Source organism: Canis aureus, chromosome 5 (genome assembly GCF_053574225.1).
Source record: "Canis aureus isolate CA01 chromosome 5, VMU_Caureus_v.1.0, whole genome shotgun sequence".
NCBI classification, from domain to species: domain Eukaryota; kingdom Metazoa; phylum Chordata; class Mammalia; order Carnivora; family Canidae; genus Canis; species Canis aureus.
The window spans coordinates 81,150,524-81,168,442 of NC_135615.1; the positions used below are offsets into that span (position 1 = coordinate 81,150,524).

At 57.7% G+C, this 17,919-nt stretch overlaps 1 protein-coding gene across 1 annotated transcript in view; it reads right to left on the reverse strand.

The window, feature by feature from the left end:
* IGSF21 (immunoglobin superfamily member 21) overlaps positions 1-16,606 on the reverse strand; it is a 239,535-nt gene extending 222,929 nt beyond the window's left edge. Inside the window, exon 1 of the mRNA XM_077899407.1 lies at positions 16,124-16,606. Within this exon, the coding sequence (XP_077755533.1) occupies positions 16,124-16,193 (70 nt within the window). The 5' untranslated portion in view covers positions 16,194-16,606. The remainder of the gene's footprint in view (positions 1-16,123) is intronic.
* Positions 16,607-17,919: the final 1,313 nt, after the last annotated feature.

A 17,919-nucleotide genomic window follows, 5' to 3' on the forward strand; every position in this document is an offset into this window, starting at 1 on the left:
ATGAATGAATCAAACCATGTCCAAGGTAAGACCTGAATAATGAACAGACCTTCATCCAAAGAAGGAGGTGGCTTCCGGCAGAGCAGAAAGCATGTGCAAAGGCCCCGGGGCAGCTAGGACCACAGTGTCTTGGGTGCCGAGGAGGATGGCAGGAGGATGGAGCTCTCTGACCAGCTTCATGTCTCCCCAGCGGTTCCCCGCAGCTGGCATCCGTCCTCCTTTTCTTCCCTGAACACTACACGATAGACTCTCTCTGGGGCTGTGCTTTCCGGGAGCAGGAGGGAGGGCAGACCAGCTGCAGACACTCCCACTGCCACACACACCTCTCCCGAGTCACCTCCAGGCCCACCGAATGCTCATGTGCTCAGACCCACACACTGCACTAAATATAACCATCACATATGCCTCTTCTGTCTCCTTTCTGAGGGAAATAACGTTGTTTAAGTAAAGCCTGTAAAATTTTAAAGAGCTGGGATGCATGCTCTCCGTGGGAAGCTTTTAGCAGCATGCTGGAAAGAAATAATAATAATAACGAGGCCAGAAACAACAAGAGCAGAACCGGGCTGCCACCCCATGCCTGCCAGCGTCGGGAGGGGCCCGGCCCGTGGCCCTCCACCATGGTGCAGCCATGAGGCCCAGGCCTAGCTCCAGCTGGAGTCCCGGAGCCCCTGAGAGCCGCGGAGGATCAAGGTGGAAGGTCTGGGATCACAACACGAAAGGATCTCTGGCAGAGACGCAAGAAGGCAGAGGCCACAGAAGGCCGTTAAAACGTGAGACATTCTGGATTCAGAACAGCGCGGCCACTTTGTAGCTGTGCGACCCCGAGCAAGTGGGTTAACCTCCCTGCATTTCAGTTTCTCCTACTATAAAAATTGGGGATTGAAGCCGCACAAACCTCCCAGGAGGGGGTTAGGAAGACGGTGCAATGAGTCGTTAACACAAACAGGAGCTTCCACGGGGCCTGTGCACACACAGTGAGTGTTCGGTCCATGTCTCCTACTATCACCACTTTGCAGGCGACGTCCAGAAGGTGCAGGCAGAGAGCTTGGACTACCCGGCCACACAGCGCTGTTGACTTCAAGCCCAGGAGTCTTTCCCTGGATCCACGCACCTGAGAGAGGCTGCTTTGTAACCAAGTTGCTGTCCCAGGGTCTGAGCCCGGGGTTAACAGGAGGGGGCATCTTTCAAAGAGACCAACTGGGATAAAAATGCCTGTCTGCTTCCAGCCCTGAAGTCCTGTCCCGCCACACACAGCCCACGGCATTTCCCCCTGTCTGTATGTGGCCAATGGCCCCACGAGGTCTTTTCAGTGGGAAAGGACAGCCTCTTGCTTCCCAGAGTGGGGCCAGCAGGCTTCTCCTGGCCCCTGTGAGTGGGTCCAGGCCTCCAAAAGCTCCCTCGTTGTGAGGCTAACCTGCCTCCAGCAAATGCACTTGATCTGTCCCCTGTGTCACCTCCAGCCTTGCTCCTTTTCAGCAACACACACCTTTCATCACTGTCTCCCAGCCTCTCCCAGAAGATCCAGGCCCTCTCCAGCCTATGAGTCTTTGTCCCTACTGTTACTTCCTCCTAAAATCTCTCCATCTCCTTAGCCTGGCAAAATCCTATGCATCCTTCAAGACCCAGTCATGTGTCACCCCTTCTAGGGATATATCACTTCCCCCTGAACCTTAGGCAGATTAGTTAATTCCCTCATCTGCCTTCTTGCAAGGACTTGGTAAGCGATTTCAATTTTAGCATTTCCAATACCACAGCACAGTTTATTTGTCTGCCTGCCTGTCTGCCCCAGGGGACTGTGAACTCCTTGAAGACGGGCCCTAAGTCTTACTCATCCCTGCAGTGCCAGCCCTTGCACGGGGCCCAACCCAGAGCGATGACTGCTGGATGGAACTGATTTGAGGCCATGTGTGTGCACCAAGGAAGTGAGCGACCATTGGAGGGGTCCCTCCCTCGTGGACTTTGCCGTTTCTTAGCAAGCTCCACTGCAGGCAGGATGCTTCCAAAATTCCCAAAGGCGGAAATTCGAGGGTATTTCAAACATGTCTTAAAAGAGACATCTTGGATGTAGATGAGATTCTCTTTCCCAGTCCTATTACCCATCACGGGATCTCAGAACTGGAATCATCCAGACTCACCCCTTTGTGTTATGGAGCTAAGACTCAGAAGAGAGGGTGAGCCAGTCACACAGCAAGTTATTGGAAGAATTGAAATCAGATCCTGGGGCTCGTAAGGCTGAGGCTGGTGCCCCTTCTACCAAACTGATGTTTTCCACTGCAGCTCGTGATGCTGCTGCTGGGCAGTATGAGTAAGCTTTTTTCAAAATCCAAATAGTTACGTGTTATTTTACCACAAATTAAGGGGGGGGGGAATACACTTTGTATAACAAATCTATACATTACGTCTTTACACAAAACAGGTCAGAAAAAAAAAAGAATTGATTCAAATTTGATTTTAAGAAAATGATGATGTAAATAGTAGCAGGGATGGGATGTCGCCAGGTGGGACAAATGCCGTGAAGGGGTAGCTGGAATGTGGCCATCACGGCAGGGAGTGGTTTGGAGCTGGCCAACCAGAAGGCATCAGCATCCAGGGAGGGAGATAAGATCCAGGGGTGACAAGAGCTCCTTCGGAGACCCGGGATCCCACCCAAGGAGCCAGAGGTGGCACCCTGGTGCTAAGATGGAGGCCCCAAAGCCAGCACAGAGGAAGACCTGGCCTGTGGGACACGGCCCCTATTCAGCTGGAAAAATGAGTTCTCATCAAAGCCAATTTGGACAGCCAGGTAGACAGGAAGCAGGGGAGGCGGGGGAGGGGGGGACAGAAGAATGTCACTGGGGCCAAATTGGAAACTAAGAGCCAAGGGGGCTGTTGGTGAAGTTCTCCCTAATGAGTGTTTATCCCCAGGGAGCAGCGAGTCCCCCTCCCACCCCCCCTCGGAAGGGTGGGGCTGCCACTGAGCCAGAGGGTGGGGCTGAGACCGACCTGCACTGGGGCAGGGCCTGTGGCGGGGCTGGCAAAAGACGACAGTGTCACCAGATGGCGTGTTGGCGAGGGGCAGGGGCACTCTGTCTTGCCCGGAGCACATTAGAGAACGAGCCAGGGAAGAAATTGCCACTGGTATTTGTCACAGCAATTTCAGCAAAGCACTGAACGTGTAAGCGTCTCATGAATTTCAACGGACAGCATTAGTCCCCATCAAAGTCATTTTGAACAGTCAAGGTAGATGGGAAGAAAAGGGCCAGACAGAGGAACCTGGAGGGCCATAAGGAGAGTCACCTCTGCCAACCGAGAAGCCGGAGGGGGGCGGGGACCTGATGGAGGGAGTTTTCCCAAGACATAGTTGTCGTCTTGGAAGCCGGCTACTCTCTGAACTCCGGCTACCCCACCCCGCTGAGAAGATGCCGCTCAAAGTGGCAGTGGCACTTTCAGCTCTTGGCTGAAAGATAAAGAGCTGGGGGTCCAAGGGGCTCACTTTACCCTCCGGCCCTCCTCCCCCTCCTCCTCCACCTGCGAGGATGGAAGCGGCCTCCAGGGCGAGAGGCCAGCAGGTGGAGAGCACCTGCCTTTCCACTTGGAAGCAGGCGAGCCTGGAGCCCGTTCATGACTGATGTGGACCAGGCTGCAAGTGGTGGGAGCCAGTGGGCATGGCAGGAAAGATGACCTAAATGGATCTAAGGAAAAAGAACCTCTCCGTGGGAAATCGGGTGGAAAATAGACTGGAGGATGACGAATTCGGGTGCCCTGGGGTGGGGTAATCCATCAGCGAGATGGACCAGGGGACGGGGCGGTGGAGGGACACTGAGCAGTCCAGAGCACGGATGACACATTGTGAAGGTCAACAGGAGCGGCGAGTGGAGAGCGCAGGCGGGTCCTCTTTGCAAACCGCCATGTGATCCCAAAGGTACCTGCTGCTTTAAGGTCACGTGCTCCTGAAAAGCCGGTTCCACCTTCCTAGGGACCCATGCTCATAGGGGGCTCAGGAAAATCCAGCCTCGGCACAGATCGGGCACAGGGGTACGCACTGGATGACTGCTGTTGCCGTGAATATAGAAAGCAACCTGTTACTAGCGCCACACGCGGTCCCTTCCCTCGTTACGGTGACTCTTGTCCGGCAGATAGCACGATCCCCGTTTTACAGATGGGGAAACTGAGGCTTAGGAAGATGGTGCTATTTGCACACCACCTCACTCTCCTCTGCTCTCCACCCACTGGGTACCTGGGAGACCCCCGCTGCGCCGGATGGGCTTCCAGCTGGGTTTGGTCAATTGGTGGCACCAAGGAAAACCATGCAAAGCCAAGCGGAGGGTGAAGTTGGGGCGTTTCTCCCTCCAGCTCCCCCTCAGGTCCCCGAGGCTCTCTCTGCATGGCCCTCTCCAGGCCATGGGTGGTAGCCGCCAACCACCGCTCTGCGCCCAGGATGGCGCCATCCCCAGCTGCCTGCCCTAACCCCCGGGCAAACCAGCCCCTGGGCCAGCCCCCTTCCGGGAGGCCCCAGTTGAGCGTGGTGGTTCCTGCCTGCGCCCCACTGCTAGAAAGGGGAGTACCTTGTCCCAAAGCCATAGAGCGTGCGCACAGGGGTGCTGAAACCTGCACCCCACTCTCTGCCCCACTCTCAGTGTTGCTCTGCACTGTAGGCATTCACACCCGCCACCTTCACAGATTGGCCATATCCGTGAGCCACCTGCTCCGCAGCGTATTTAACATTTTTCTTTAACTCGGCTCATTTTTTACTTAAATAAGCCATTTTAAAAAGAGAGAGAGAGAGAGTTTAAATCACTGCCCCAAATGGCAAGCCAGCCTCCCTTGCCTGAAACAGAGGGTGACTAAAAGAATTACAACGAAAACAAAACGCTGCTTTACTACAACTCTCGCTCCCTTGGGCTCTCCAGAGGTGTGTTGCCCCCCGCCCGTTTTTGTTGGAAAGGCAGGTTAGCACACGAGAGAGGGCATTAAAGACATGATGTCATCCACCCGAGGCTTTCTCCTTGCCACCACTGGAAGGGCAGGATGAGGAAAAAGCCCAGAAAGACCCTCCCTCCCCTAGTCCTTGCTACTTAGGGCCCGAGGAGGAATGTCGCCCCGGACCCTTGGTGTCCCGTAGAACTTTCTATAACCATGAAAATGTCCTCTTTCCGTCTGTGCTAATACAGGAGGCCCGTGTGGCTCTTGGGCACTTGCAATGTGGCTGCTGTGACAGCAGAACTGAATTTTGTTTCGTTCGGTGAAAGAAAAGCTGAGACACTTTGGGTAGCTGTGACGTCAATGGCAGTCATAGGCCGTGGCCACGGCCGCGTAATGAATAGCACAGCCCTAGACTGTAAACCCCAGGAGGGCAAGGATTTCCATTCTGCTCTGGATTTCTAGGACAGCACAGTGGTTCATTGCCAGGAAGCATTCAATGCACCCTGGCTGCACCTGAGATGGAGTCAGTGAATGAATGAATGAATGAATGAATGAACTGTGCTGCTTCCTGCAATAAGAATTTGCTCTCTCTGAGACCCACCCAGACCGTCCTGGGAACCACTAACTCGTCCCCATTAGGCAATGGCAGCCCTTCCCCACTGGGGGCTTGCCTTCTCCTCCCACCAGCCTCCTCAGGCAGGCAACTGGTTTCAGGAACGCGCCTTCCCCAGCCTCCTCTCCTCTGAGCTGGGCCCCAGCTCACTCTACTGCCCCAGCAAACAAAGAAGTCTTTGTGATGTGGCTGCTTTTGTGGCTCCCCGCCCCCCACCTCACTCCCTGGCCCCTTCATGCGACATCAGGCAGGCGCTGGGCGACAATGCACAGCTTATCACCTGCGTCTGCAGAACCAGGCACCTGGCCTTGGGTTATTGTACGGCCCGAATGCCCTCTTGATGGCAGCCTGAGTGCTCGGGCAGTGAGCACCAGCTCTAGATGAGGACGCCATCCACCCTTTAGGCGTGCCAGCCGGTCTTCACCCTGCCAATGCCCCCGAGCCTCCGCGCGGTCCCTCCCCGCCAGCTCAGCACCACGCCAGGGTGGCCCGTGATGGACGCCTTCCTCTGGGGCAGCGTTAGGGAGAGGGGAGGAAGAGATGGTGCTGGGGACATAATGGAGGCGCCAATGACGAGTGACAAACAACCCCATCGGAGGGGCACGAGTGCTTCTGCAGAAAGAGAAACAAAAGGGCAAACGGACCAGCTTGGCAAAGGAACAAAAAAACCCAATGGCTCAGCTGCTTCTCTCCCCGGCGACTCCCAAGCTGCTCTTGTGATTTATGGGGCTGGGGGGGGGGGGGATGTCGCTCCCACTGGAGTGCCGCCAAGGTCCCCACCCAAGTCTGGGAGACCCTGATGCCTCCCTGATGGAAGGTGGGTCCCCCTGACTGAGGTCTGGGATGGTCCCCAGAACTCGGAGGGAGAAGCCTGTGCTCATGTCACACACAGTGTGTATAATGACAGTCATTTCTCTCTGGCCTGTTTCTCCAGCTTAAAATGGGAGGAAGGCAATAGTCCACTTCTCAGCTCCCTTTTGGCTCTGATGCTCTGTAATGCCAAGCCTGGGGACTCGTGCAGGGCTCCACGTGGGCACACCTACGAGGCATCCACTGGGCCGGACACCAGGGCTTGGAAACCCTTCTTCCCCTTCACACTCAGGGACTTGGCTGTGAGGCAGACATCATTATAAGAGCAGCAGCCACCTCTCACACACCTACTATGTGTACCTACTATGTGATTTACGCTGCCCCGCTGCCCTCACCCCACCAGGCCACCATGACGAGCTGTGTGTCCAGCTGGAGGAACCAAGGCTGAGAGCAATGAAGAGCTACCTGAGTTCACATGCTGGATGAGAGGTGGAGAGGGGATCTGAACCCTGGTCAGACCCCAGAGGCCATGTGCCTGGAGATCTAGAAGCTTCTCCCCAGGAAAAGCTACTCCCATCACTCAGGGTTCAGGCCCAAGGTACACATTCTGGCTGGAGCAGCCCCATTCTGAGCCACGTGATCTTGGTGCAGCCTGATTTTCCTGCTTGGCAGATCTGGACACTCCAGGTGAGATGAAAGCCCCCCTCCCTCATGACAGCATTTCTTCCTTTAGGCCATTGTCTCTTTGGGTACCCCCAAAGCAACCATTTATAACCTTACGGAGGTTCCAAACCGTTTCCAGCTTCAGGTGGCCCAGGAAAAACAATTCATCTTCCTTGAACACTGCTCTAGGAATGTCCCCCTCTTCTCTTTAACTGCTCGCCGCAGTCCCCGGGCTCGGGCACACAGGCCCGCGCCAACAACTCCAGCCTCATCCCCAGCCTCTCGACGGGCACGTATGCTCAAGTGAGGTCAGCAGCCTCACTGCCTCCCAACCTCTCACACACCTGGACAGCACTCGGACTCCCTCCTCCAGGCCTTTCTGTAAGCTGTTCCCTTGCCCAGGACGTCCTCCTTGCCCGTTAAGATGCTTTCAATCCCTCAGAACTCCTTTAGTCCCCCAAGATTTATCCATGGTATCCCTGTATTGGCCACTTATCATACATGATCGTTGATTGTTCTCAAATGAGTCCGTGCTGTGGGGTTGCCAACAACCTGAAACTCCTTGAGGGAGGTCTCTGGCAGCCCAGCACGAGGCCAGGGCAGCTGCTCAATTCATGGAAGTGACTGGATCAGCCCCTGGGGAGGGAGAAGAAAGGGCGAGCCCACGTGGCCTATCAGAGACACTCCCTGGCCAAATGACTCCACCCTGAGGGTCAGGAGGAAGGGAGAGGCCCGTGACTGACGGCTGGTTACCTGCCAAGTGCTCTCCTATAGAATCTCATTTGTTTCAGGACCCCCTCCACGTTCAAAAGACAAGGAAACCACGACTCAGAAAGGGGACCACTGGCTCAAGCATACTCTGCTAGGAAGTGGCCGTGCTGGGACTTGAACCCAGCTCGGATGGAAACCCGGGTCCATTAGCACCAGCTGGCTAGCCAGAGAGACAGTGATTGAGGAAGGACAAGGCTGCCCAGTGCTGTGCTGGCAAATGTTAACAACCAGCTCTGGGTTGGGCGGAGCTCTGATCTGGAGTGTTTGCCAATTTCCCTGGTGTAAATACTCCTGCCATGGTCGGATTCAGGCCACCACCTCGGAGTTGGAAAGAGGTGTGCAAATTAATGCCCGGGTGCAAGTCCAGCCCTGCCCATCACTAGTGGTGGGACCTTAGGCAAATCACAGTCTCTCCAAGCCTCGTTCCTCATCCATAAAATGGGGAGAATATTACCTCCCAAAGTTTCTGGGATAATTTAATAGGACATCGCACATGAACAAGGTTGGCACAGGCCTGGACACATAGTAGCTGCTCAAAGCATGTTTCCTTCTTTCTTTCCTTCTTTCCTTCCTTCCTGGGTTCCTTCCATCCTTTCTTCCCCAAACCCCCACCCATCACCAGCCAGGACAGCCCCCTTATACAAGGAGAACCCAGAAGAAATAGGAAGCCCTTTGGTCTTCCCACCACATTCCCCTGTTGGCTCATCCCCCGGATGCCAGCCGTGATGCCAATGTGAGTGATGGTGAGCAGTGCTGGACAACGGCCACCTTCTCACACCAAAAAGTACTTCCAGAGGTGACTGGTCAGGGCCAAGAAATAGGCCCAGGTCTAGTGTCTGGACTGAACTACAGGCTTGGGGGTGGGGGTGGGGGAATCATCCATTCATCCAACAAACATGTCTTGAGGATCTTCCCAGAGCCAGCTTTGTGCCAGGCCTGGGGGTGCAGGGATGCCCACCCTAGATAGTTCTCAATTCAGCAGGGAGACCAGCCCTCAAGCATCTCCAGCTCCAGAAGAGAGTTCTTCTAACAGAGTGTTGCCCAACAGTGCTGTTGCCAACAGTCTTAGGGGACACCTGAGTCGGTGGCAAGCAGAGGAGTTAAAGAGGGCAGAAACTGGAGGGAGGTTTATGGGGAGTCAAAGCTGTTCTGGCTAAGGGCAGGTGTCTCTCCTCTGAGTCAAGAAAGGGTGGAAATTGGGGTGGAGGTGGACACGGTGAAGTTTAAGGCCAGAAACCTCTAAGCAAGCCAAGACTGCGAGGCAGAGAAGACAGTGGGCTCTGGTCTCCCCACTGTGACCTGGACACACCAGCATGTAACACCCGCCTGGACAGCAGTGGAGGAGGGAGGGGGTCACGTCTGCAAAGTGCCTACAACAGCACCCAGCTCACAGAGCATGCGTTTTGGTCAGTTTACTAGCCTGGAAGCTTCTGGGAGCTGGCCTGTCCCTTCCAGACCCCTGGGGGCTGCATGAAGCAGCACAATCCAGATTCCACTCTAGCCACTTCCCACCCCGTCTCTTCACCACCCCCCACCCCCGCCATTCCTCAGTTTCCCTGCTCGATGGGCATGAGAGTAGATGTCTCCGTGTCTTATGGGAGGGCTCAATGACATGCCGGGTGTGGAAGCATTTTGTCAGGCCTCGAGGACTACCAGCAGGGAGGCAGGAGATCTGGAGCCGGCGTCTCTGCCATTTTGACTCTGAGAGAAAGACGAGAGTGTAGGTCCAGGAGCAGAACTTGGCCAGCGGAAAGTTCACCTGTGAGTCCAGCCCAAATTTCACACGTCGTAAGCCTTTCCTAACATGTTTCTGTAAAAAGCCTCTTCTAAACCATGTCTAAAGGCCAAAGATGGTTTATGCACCTAACCAACCAAGCTTTACTGAACACCCACTGTGTCTCTTACAGGGAAGATTTGCTAGCGAGCGACTGGGCCTGGGCGGGGGGTGGGGGGGCGCTGCCTTCGGGGGCTTCCCAGGGTAGGGGACAGGAGGGTCACGGTGAGACTGGTTCCACCCCCTGCATCTCACTGGTAGAAACAATTTGCATCTACATTCGGCGTTGGGGAGGGGCGGTGGCAGCGCCTTGCACCTCAAAGGGAAGTCAGGGAGCAAGTGGTAAGGTCAGTCACCCCCAGCTAGCGGACCCTGAGCGGTCCATGAGGACCATCCCAGGTGTCCCCAGCAGCTCTGAGGCTCCTCAAGCCTGGGATGGCTGGGCATCAGCGGGGTTTCTCGTTTTGCAAGCAGCAGAAACCAACTCCGGACAGCTCAAGCCCCAAAAAAAGGAACTGGTAGGAAAATAATGCACGTTCTTGGAACACAAGGCCAAGCTGAAGCCCCAGACGCCAGGAGGACCCATGTGGCTTGAGTCATAGCACCCCTGGCATGGCCACGGTTACTACTGGTGATCATCAGAGCGCACAGACTGGGAGAAGAGCTTTGCATGTAATGACTCGCTCCATCCTGTGAACACTCTGGGGGGTAGGTCTTGTCATTATTAGCCTCAGGGAACCAGAGAAATCCAGTTTCTTGGGGGTCCCCACTGGCAAGGGATGCTTTCCAGTGGTTCTCAGTCTTCCTCTGCTCTGGATTCAGATCCCAGGGTGAGTGTCCAATGGGCTCATCTTGGGGCAGTTTATCTGATTGTGGCACCTGCCAAGACGGCATGTGGTGTGAGGGGTGCGTGCATGATTCTCCAAGGCAAATCTAGTACGCTGCCAGTAGATGTAGGAATGGCTGGTTGGTCGGATTCCTTGCCTGGATGCCACGATGTCCTTTCCTGCTCCTTTGGGCTGCTATCCCGTCCACCTCCAGCTCCATGCATATTGGATTTATTTGCTCCATCCATGAAATCCTGGCCGGTCAGTCTTGCTGATCATGGGCCTCCCTCTGCTACTGGACCCCACTAAAAGCATAAATGTGGGTTTTGGGACCTCATCCCCCTGTTCCTTCCCAGGATCTTCATCCTGAAGACACACAGCCCTTAGGAAGTGGTGTCGTGTGTTTTGCCACCACCGATATTTGTTATTTAAAACAGAAGGCGTTGCATCCTCTAGCAAGTGGTAGAGACTATTGTATTCCTCCTTCCAGTGAAGAAAAAATAAATAGTCTCTCCTCTCCTCTCCTCTGGGAGCAGCAGTGTCTCTGGATTGCTTCAGACCCGAGTTTGAAACTCCCAGTTGTTGCACTTAAAAAGAGATCCTGAGCCTCATCCATTATTTAAGAAAGAAAAGAAACAAAGGAAAAGAGAAAGAAAGAGAAAGAACTTGGGTTTCTGGTCTTCATCTGCAAAACATGGCTAATGACACTGCCTCACAGATTACTGAGAGCATTTAATGCATAAAGAACACCTAATAGGTATGCGATAGATGGTAGCCATCTGTAATATGACTCTCGTTTCTCCTAGTTCTCAACTAGACTCTAGGGAGACCCCTGAGGTGAGCTGGTCCCACCACGCACGGGCCCACCCCTAGTTCTTTGCTCACGCTGGTTTCCCTCCTGGCACATTTTCCTCCTTTGCCTTCAGGTTTTTTTAATGTCCTCTCTTTATTTCAAGGTCTAGCTCAAGTTCTCTTCCTCTGTGAAGCATCCCCTTGATACCCCAAGGAATCACTCTTCCCCAAGAACTTCCTGTAGGGGGGATGGATGTCAATCACTTGGCAAGTGTCAACACATTTCCACCTGGAATGTCATTCATCTTCTCAGGAACGTGGCCAACCTCTCACCCCACTGGGATGAGGTTCGAAGTCTCCCTCTTTTCTGACATGCCCCGTCCACAAGGGATGCCCATTCATTTCCTTAAAGAAGACGAGGGCTTTCAGGGACAGCATCTCCCATCCTTGCAGAAACACACATTGGATAATTCTATCTCAGTGAGGGTTTGGGAAGGAGTAAAACATCCAGACAGGGAACTGCAGGCCCCGCAGCTGTCCACGTGGCCAGAGCCGAGGAAGTGCCCGAGGGCCATTCCCATGCAGAGACACCAGTGTACAGAGGGCAAGAGTCAGCCCTGTATCTGCAGCTCTGCTCCCCACTTACTGACTGGGGGGCCTTGGACAAGTCCCTTATCCTCTGCGAGCCTCAGTTCCCTTATCAGCAAAAATTGGGCTAGTTTTGCCTTTCAGTGTGGTTGTCAGGATTAAATGAGACAAAAACGACGGAGCACATGGCAGGATGCGGGCACACGGTGAGAGTTCAAGTGGGGTCAGAGATACAGGCCCTTCCTCCCTCTAAGCGAACAATTCATTTTCCACTAAGCGGTAAACACCATAAAGGCAGGGACTCCCCCATCACGTTCAAGGCCATGTTCCCAGATGTTGCAGATGTGGGTAGAGTGGTAAACCAGGTTAGACACCTACATGGACCTCAGGAGATCCAGTTAACAGAACTAACCAGCCTCTTCTTTATTTGGCCTCCACCTTCTAGTTTATGACCACTATAACCCAGAAACCTGAGAAAGCCACTTACACTGCCCCAGGTGTGCTTGAGACAGATGTTCTGGCAAGTCAGGCTAGCCAGGCCAACGTGAGGCATCACTAGTAGCCTCCCTGCTCCTGCCTAAGGGATCCTCAGAGCCCCATAGAGAGGAACATTGGAAGGAAAGAGAGCACTTGGGGCTGGGCCAGGTGGGAGCTGGAAGGAGCTAGTACTCCTGTCACTAACCAACCATAGACCTCTGAGCCTCAGTTTCCTAGTCTGTGAAAAGAGGAGCTTAAGCCCATCTTGCAGCTGCATGAGGCCTGGGAAGCGGCCAGCACGTGCATGACACACTGCAGCTGATCCACACAATGGGGGCTATTGAAAAACCAGAATCCCTGCCAGATATTAGGAAAAAGCAGCAATCTCAGACTGTTTCAGGAGACTTGTGTGTAAGGATCGCTCCTAGTGGAGTCTCATCACCCGCAGGAACCCAGGCAGCTCTCCTTTTGTGCCTGCCATCTTGCCCAAGGCATTAGGATTTTAGGGAGGGGAGCAGGATCATGGGTTCTGACTCTGAAAGGGTCCTCCTGCTTAAAAAAAAAAAAAAAAAAAAAAAAAACCGGAGTTCCAGAACCACCGGAATAAGTGATGGTGGAGGTCGCTTGTGGCTCGAAACATTCCCTGCACTTAAAAAGCAAAAACTAGTTCAACCTCTCAGGAAAAATGCGAGTTTGCAGCTGGGGTGGGAAAGGGGTGGGGTTTATGACTGGGGGTGTGGCCAGGCTGGGGGCGGGGAGCAGGGGCGGAGCCGCAGGCTCGGGGCTCGGCGGCCGGGTGGGGGGCGCCGAGAGGGAACCCAGCGGTGCCCGAGCCCCCGCCCGCTCCAGGCCCTGGGTGGGGCGGGGGAGCAAGGATAAATACTTGAAAGTCTGCACAGCAGCTCGGGCGCGCTCTGCCCCCGCAGTCTCGGAGCTGCGGCAGCCTCGGCCCGGCCCAGCCAGCTCTGCACCCACCCACCTGCACCCACCCACCTGCACCCACCTGCGGAGACAGCGCTAACCCGCCGGGCCCCTGGCTGGGGCCTCCGCCTCGCCCTAGCTGGGCCAGCCCACCCCCTACTCTGGGCAGAGCATTTCTCCGGGGCCAGAGGAGGCCCGGCTAGCCAAGAACCATTCTCTCCCCGACCTCCACCCCCTACCGTCGCCGGTGTCACAGGCTCAACCGCAGGACCTCCTTCCCAGAAGTGCCCAGGCAGGGGAATCTGGGGCCCCGAAGACTTGAAAACGCCTGGAGACGCCTCCTGAGTGACCTGGGAGCCAGAGGAATGTGCTTTTCTCCACTGCAGAGTCAGATACTGGGGAGGGTGAGTTATAGGGCCAGAAACTTAGGGCCCAGCCAGTCCTGTGTGCCGCGGAGTCCTTCCTCCCGATGCACAGACCCACCTCCCTCTCCCAGGTTGAGCCCCTTTGTCTGCGACCCTTGGTGGCACCACGGGCAAGGGCCCGCTAGCCATGCTCTGACTTAGCAGCGGCCGCCACCGCCCCCCCCACCCCACTGGCAGGCGTGTTCCGGAATGCCCGCCCTGGATTCCACTCTCTCCTCCCGCCCGGGCGCCCCTGGCAGGTGGCCCGGAGAAGCTAACTGCCAGGTGCACAGCTCTCGGTCACATCCAGGAAGGGCGCCCTCCCCCGGCAAGCCGGCCTCTTGCATCCCCTGCTGACCCTTTTCGTACCCCCCCGCCGCCCCCTCGTGGGCACAGACTTGGAAGGGGGATGAAGGGACCCCACCCTCAGGCACTGGCTCTTCCTCTGCGGAGAAGAGGGCCCCCCGGTGGCCCAGGCCCCTCGCCTGCGCCCCGGGCTCGGAAACTTTCCCGTCCGTGGTCCGGGTCGGCGCTCTTTCTTCACCCTGAGCAGCGGGGCTGGAGGCCACCTGGCTCCCGGGCCCAGATGTGCTCATCACCCCCCTCTCCCTCTCCTGAGCCCCCGGCCCCCCACCTCCCCACAGCCTGCATGGGCGGGCAAGGGGGGAGGGACGCCGGGTCAGCTCTCCGCAGCCCTGCAGCCCCAAAGAACGCGCTCTCGGTTCTGGAGACAGCTCGCAGGGTGGGGTCCAGGCCGAGCTGGTTTCCCAACGTCGCTTTAACCATCCATCGTCAACCCCACCGCGTCTGTTCTGCACATTCTGGGGAGTATAGGGTGCTCCCCTCCTGCCCCCAACCCCCAATCCCCTCTCCCTGCAATGTCCAGGTGAGGGCTCCAGTGCCTTTCAACAAAGCCCAGTACCCAGCGCTGGAACCAGACCCCCTCTCCCATACAACCTTTCCCTCTAGAGGCATCCGACGGAGGGAGCTCTCACCCCAAAGTTGGGGGACATTCTGATCCACTTTGGAAAGTCTTTTGCTCCAAGGGTAGGGGGACAAAGTACCGGGCTGACATTACACAACCCCTCCCCACCCCCACCCCCGCCCCCACCAGCGAGACCACCATTCAGGCTCAAATTCTGCAGCTCCTCCCATCCGCAGACCCAGCGCTCTCCAAGCACCTCGGGGCGGGGTTATTTCAGAGGGGCACCCCTTCCTGGCAGGCGCACTCGGAGCCTGGCGAGGCACCTGCCGGTAGGGCAAGGCCAACACCAGGACAGAGTTGACCCCCTACCTTCACTGCCCGGTTGGGCTAGGGGCTGAGATCCTACTGGCCTCAGTGGCTACTTTTGGGCACTCTGCACCCCCTCTTCCTTCACGGTGGAGCCAGGCTGTGACTCCAGAGGGGCCGGTTCTGGGCACCCAGGTCCGGTACTAGGCTCAGCGGGGAATCGAGGACAAGGACCCTCTGGTCTCGGAGCCAGCGGCTCTTTGCTGGCCCCGCCTCCCCCCTGCTGGGCTCCTGGCCAAGGTGTGGGCTCGCTGCCGGAAAGGTGCCTGGCTTGCCAGGATAAGCCCCGGCACCGTTTACGACCCACCCGGCGGCGGCGCTGGGAGCAAGGCACCCAGGCAGCAGCGAGCCCTGGACCCGGGAGCCCGGAGCCACCGATCGCTCGCTCTGGGGACCCAGCTCGGCTTCCACCTCCTCCAGGCTGGTTCAGCCCAGTGGGGACCAAGTCCATTCGGGACACACACATGGCTGCTCACACCTCCTCTGCCCCTGGACGCATCCATACCTCCCTCCACACTAAACCCACACGCTCCATCACACGCACACGCACTCCCTGCCCACGAAGCAACACAACCCCCGACACATCCCAGATGCATGCACACTCCTGCCCAAGTGTCACACTCCCCGTCTCCCAGGCACACACGCTTCCCACACACACACACACACACACACACACACAGAGAAACAGTCATCCACTGCCACACACCCCCAAAGAGACCCGCACACTTGGGACCCGCGAGACGCGCCACACCTCACATGCTTACCACCCTTGAACATGCTCACACCTACGATGACACAAGCTCTCTCACACTTCACACCTCACCGGGAAGCTGGCACCGGCTCGCATCCCCCAAACACTCTGGCTCACTCTTTCTCACACGCACACCTCCTCCGTGGAACCGCCACGCCACTCAAACGCCCCATCGGCACACTCGCATCTCTGAATACACTCCTGCACCCTCTGCGCACACGGCTCCTTCCCGGACACCCTCACCCATGGACGCAACAAAGGCACAGGCTCGTAGACACACGCACACGCGCGCACACACACACACACGCGCGCGCTGGCACAGACCCGCGAGCGCTCGCTCCGGAGGAGACCTCCTCCCTCCCTCCCTCGCTCCCTCGCTCCCTCGCTCCCTCCCTCGCTCGGTCCCCGAGCCCAGCGACCCCGCGGACCCCCGCGCAGGACCGGAGCTCGCCCCCCGAGGCTCTCCGGGGCGCCCCGGGCCTGCGCCCCCGCGCGCGCGCCCCCCACCCCGGGCTCCGGCCGGGCGCCCGCGCACTCACCGCGCGCCAGGTGCAGGATCGCGGCGAGCAGCAGGCAGGCGCAGCCGCGGGGGCTCGGGGCGGCTCGCATGGTGCCCGGGCGCGGGCGGCGGTGGCGGGGCGGAGGCGCGGGCGGAGGCGCGGGCGGAGGCGCGGGCGGAGGCGGCGGGTCCCCTCGCCATGGGCTCAGGCGCGCTCCTGCCGCCGGCCGCCGGCCGAGACGCGGGCGGGCAGCGCCGGGCGCCGCGGGGGCGCCCCCATGCCGCCGCAGCCGGGCCGCCGGGGCGCCGGGCTCCCCTGGGCTCGGGCTTGGGGCGCCGCGACCCTGCGCTCCGGCCGTGCCCCCGGCTCCGGCTCCGGCTCCGGCTCCGGCTCCCCGGCTGCGCGGCCCGGACTCCGCTCGGCGGCAGCGCCGGAGTTTGGAGCCGAAGCGCGCTCTCCGCCCGGCGCCCGCCTCTCCGGGCCGCGCGAGCGCCCCCTCCCCGCGCCCGCCCTCCGCCCCTCCCCCTCTCCCCGCCCCCCGCCCTCCCCTCGCCGCGCTCCCCGCTGTATTATACAGACTTTTCTTTAATCCTTTCTGGGCTGTTCGGCTCTCGTCCGCTAAGCCGATTTATTGCAGGGAGAAGGAGAGCTCCCCCCTCCCGCACCCCCTCTCCTTCCCCTCCGGGCTCCCCTCTGCGCAACCCTCCCGCAGCTGCCCTAGCCCCCCTGCCCCCCAGCTCCGGCTCCGTCTGATTCCCCTCCACCTAATCCCTTCCCTGGGGTCACCCCCCTCTCCCCCCCCCCCCCCCCCGCCCTCCGCGCCGCCCCGGCCTGATGGAGAGAGGCAGGTCCCTGGAGAGCAAGGGGTGTCTTTGGTGATGGAGAAGGAGCAGAGCAGGCAGGGTGTGGCCCCAGGACTGGCCTTGGCACCTACTAAGGCTTTTTAGTGGCAAGGATTAGGGGCATCGTTGTTCCCAAACTTCCCGAATTAAGGATGGTTCCCCCCCACCCCCACCCCAAAGGTAGCAACAGAAATGTTATGTTTCGTCCTTTCTTCCAAGAGTAGCCACCTTCTTGAATCCAGGCAGGGATGGTTAAGTAACTGGTGGTTTTCTCCTGGCAGAGACCACATTTTCACCTTTTTGGCAGGCCTGACTTGTTCCCTAGGCCTGACCAGTGAGGTTTGGGACTTGTAGCTCATCTCACACACACACACACACACACACACACACACACACACATACACACCATTGAGCCTCAGGCTGGATGTGAGCATGACATTCCCTGGGAGGGGAGAGACACTCCAGCCCTTGGAGTGGGCTGTGGGCACAGGGGAGGTTAGATGGGGTTCAGAGCACCGAAGGTCACACCTGGCAGGGAATTACCCCCCTGGCAAACTGAGGCCCAGAGAGGCCATCAACAGCCAGGGGCAAAACTGGGCTCGGAATCCAGGCCTCTGGGCTCTTGACCCAGTGTTCTTTCTAGGACATTCTGTTGAGAAATCGCAGCTTCCCTCTCTGTGAATCCCCAGCTGTCAGGTTGTTGCACAAGGGCTTTGCTGTTTACCTGGATGGGCAATGGGTGTGTTGCCAGTTGCATCTCCAGTGGCCCTTTGAGGGGGTACAGGGAGTGAGATGGGCAGCGGGTGGGGGTGGTTGCTAAGCCTTCTCTTGGCCACTCTTAGGCAGAGATGCCCATGGCGGGGAGCTGTTCCCTCCATCTGCCCTCCGGAAGCCTCAGAACAGGGCTTCCCAAGGCAGCCTTGCTGCAGCTCACGCCCACCCACCCAGGGGAAGGAGCGATTTGCATTTATGAAGATCTGAAAGCATACGTTC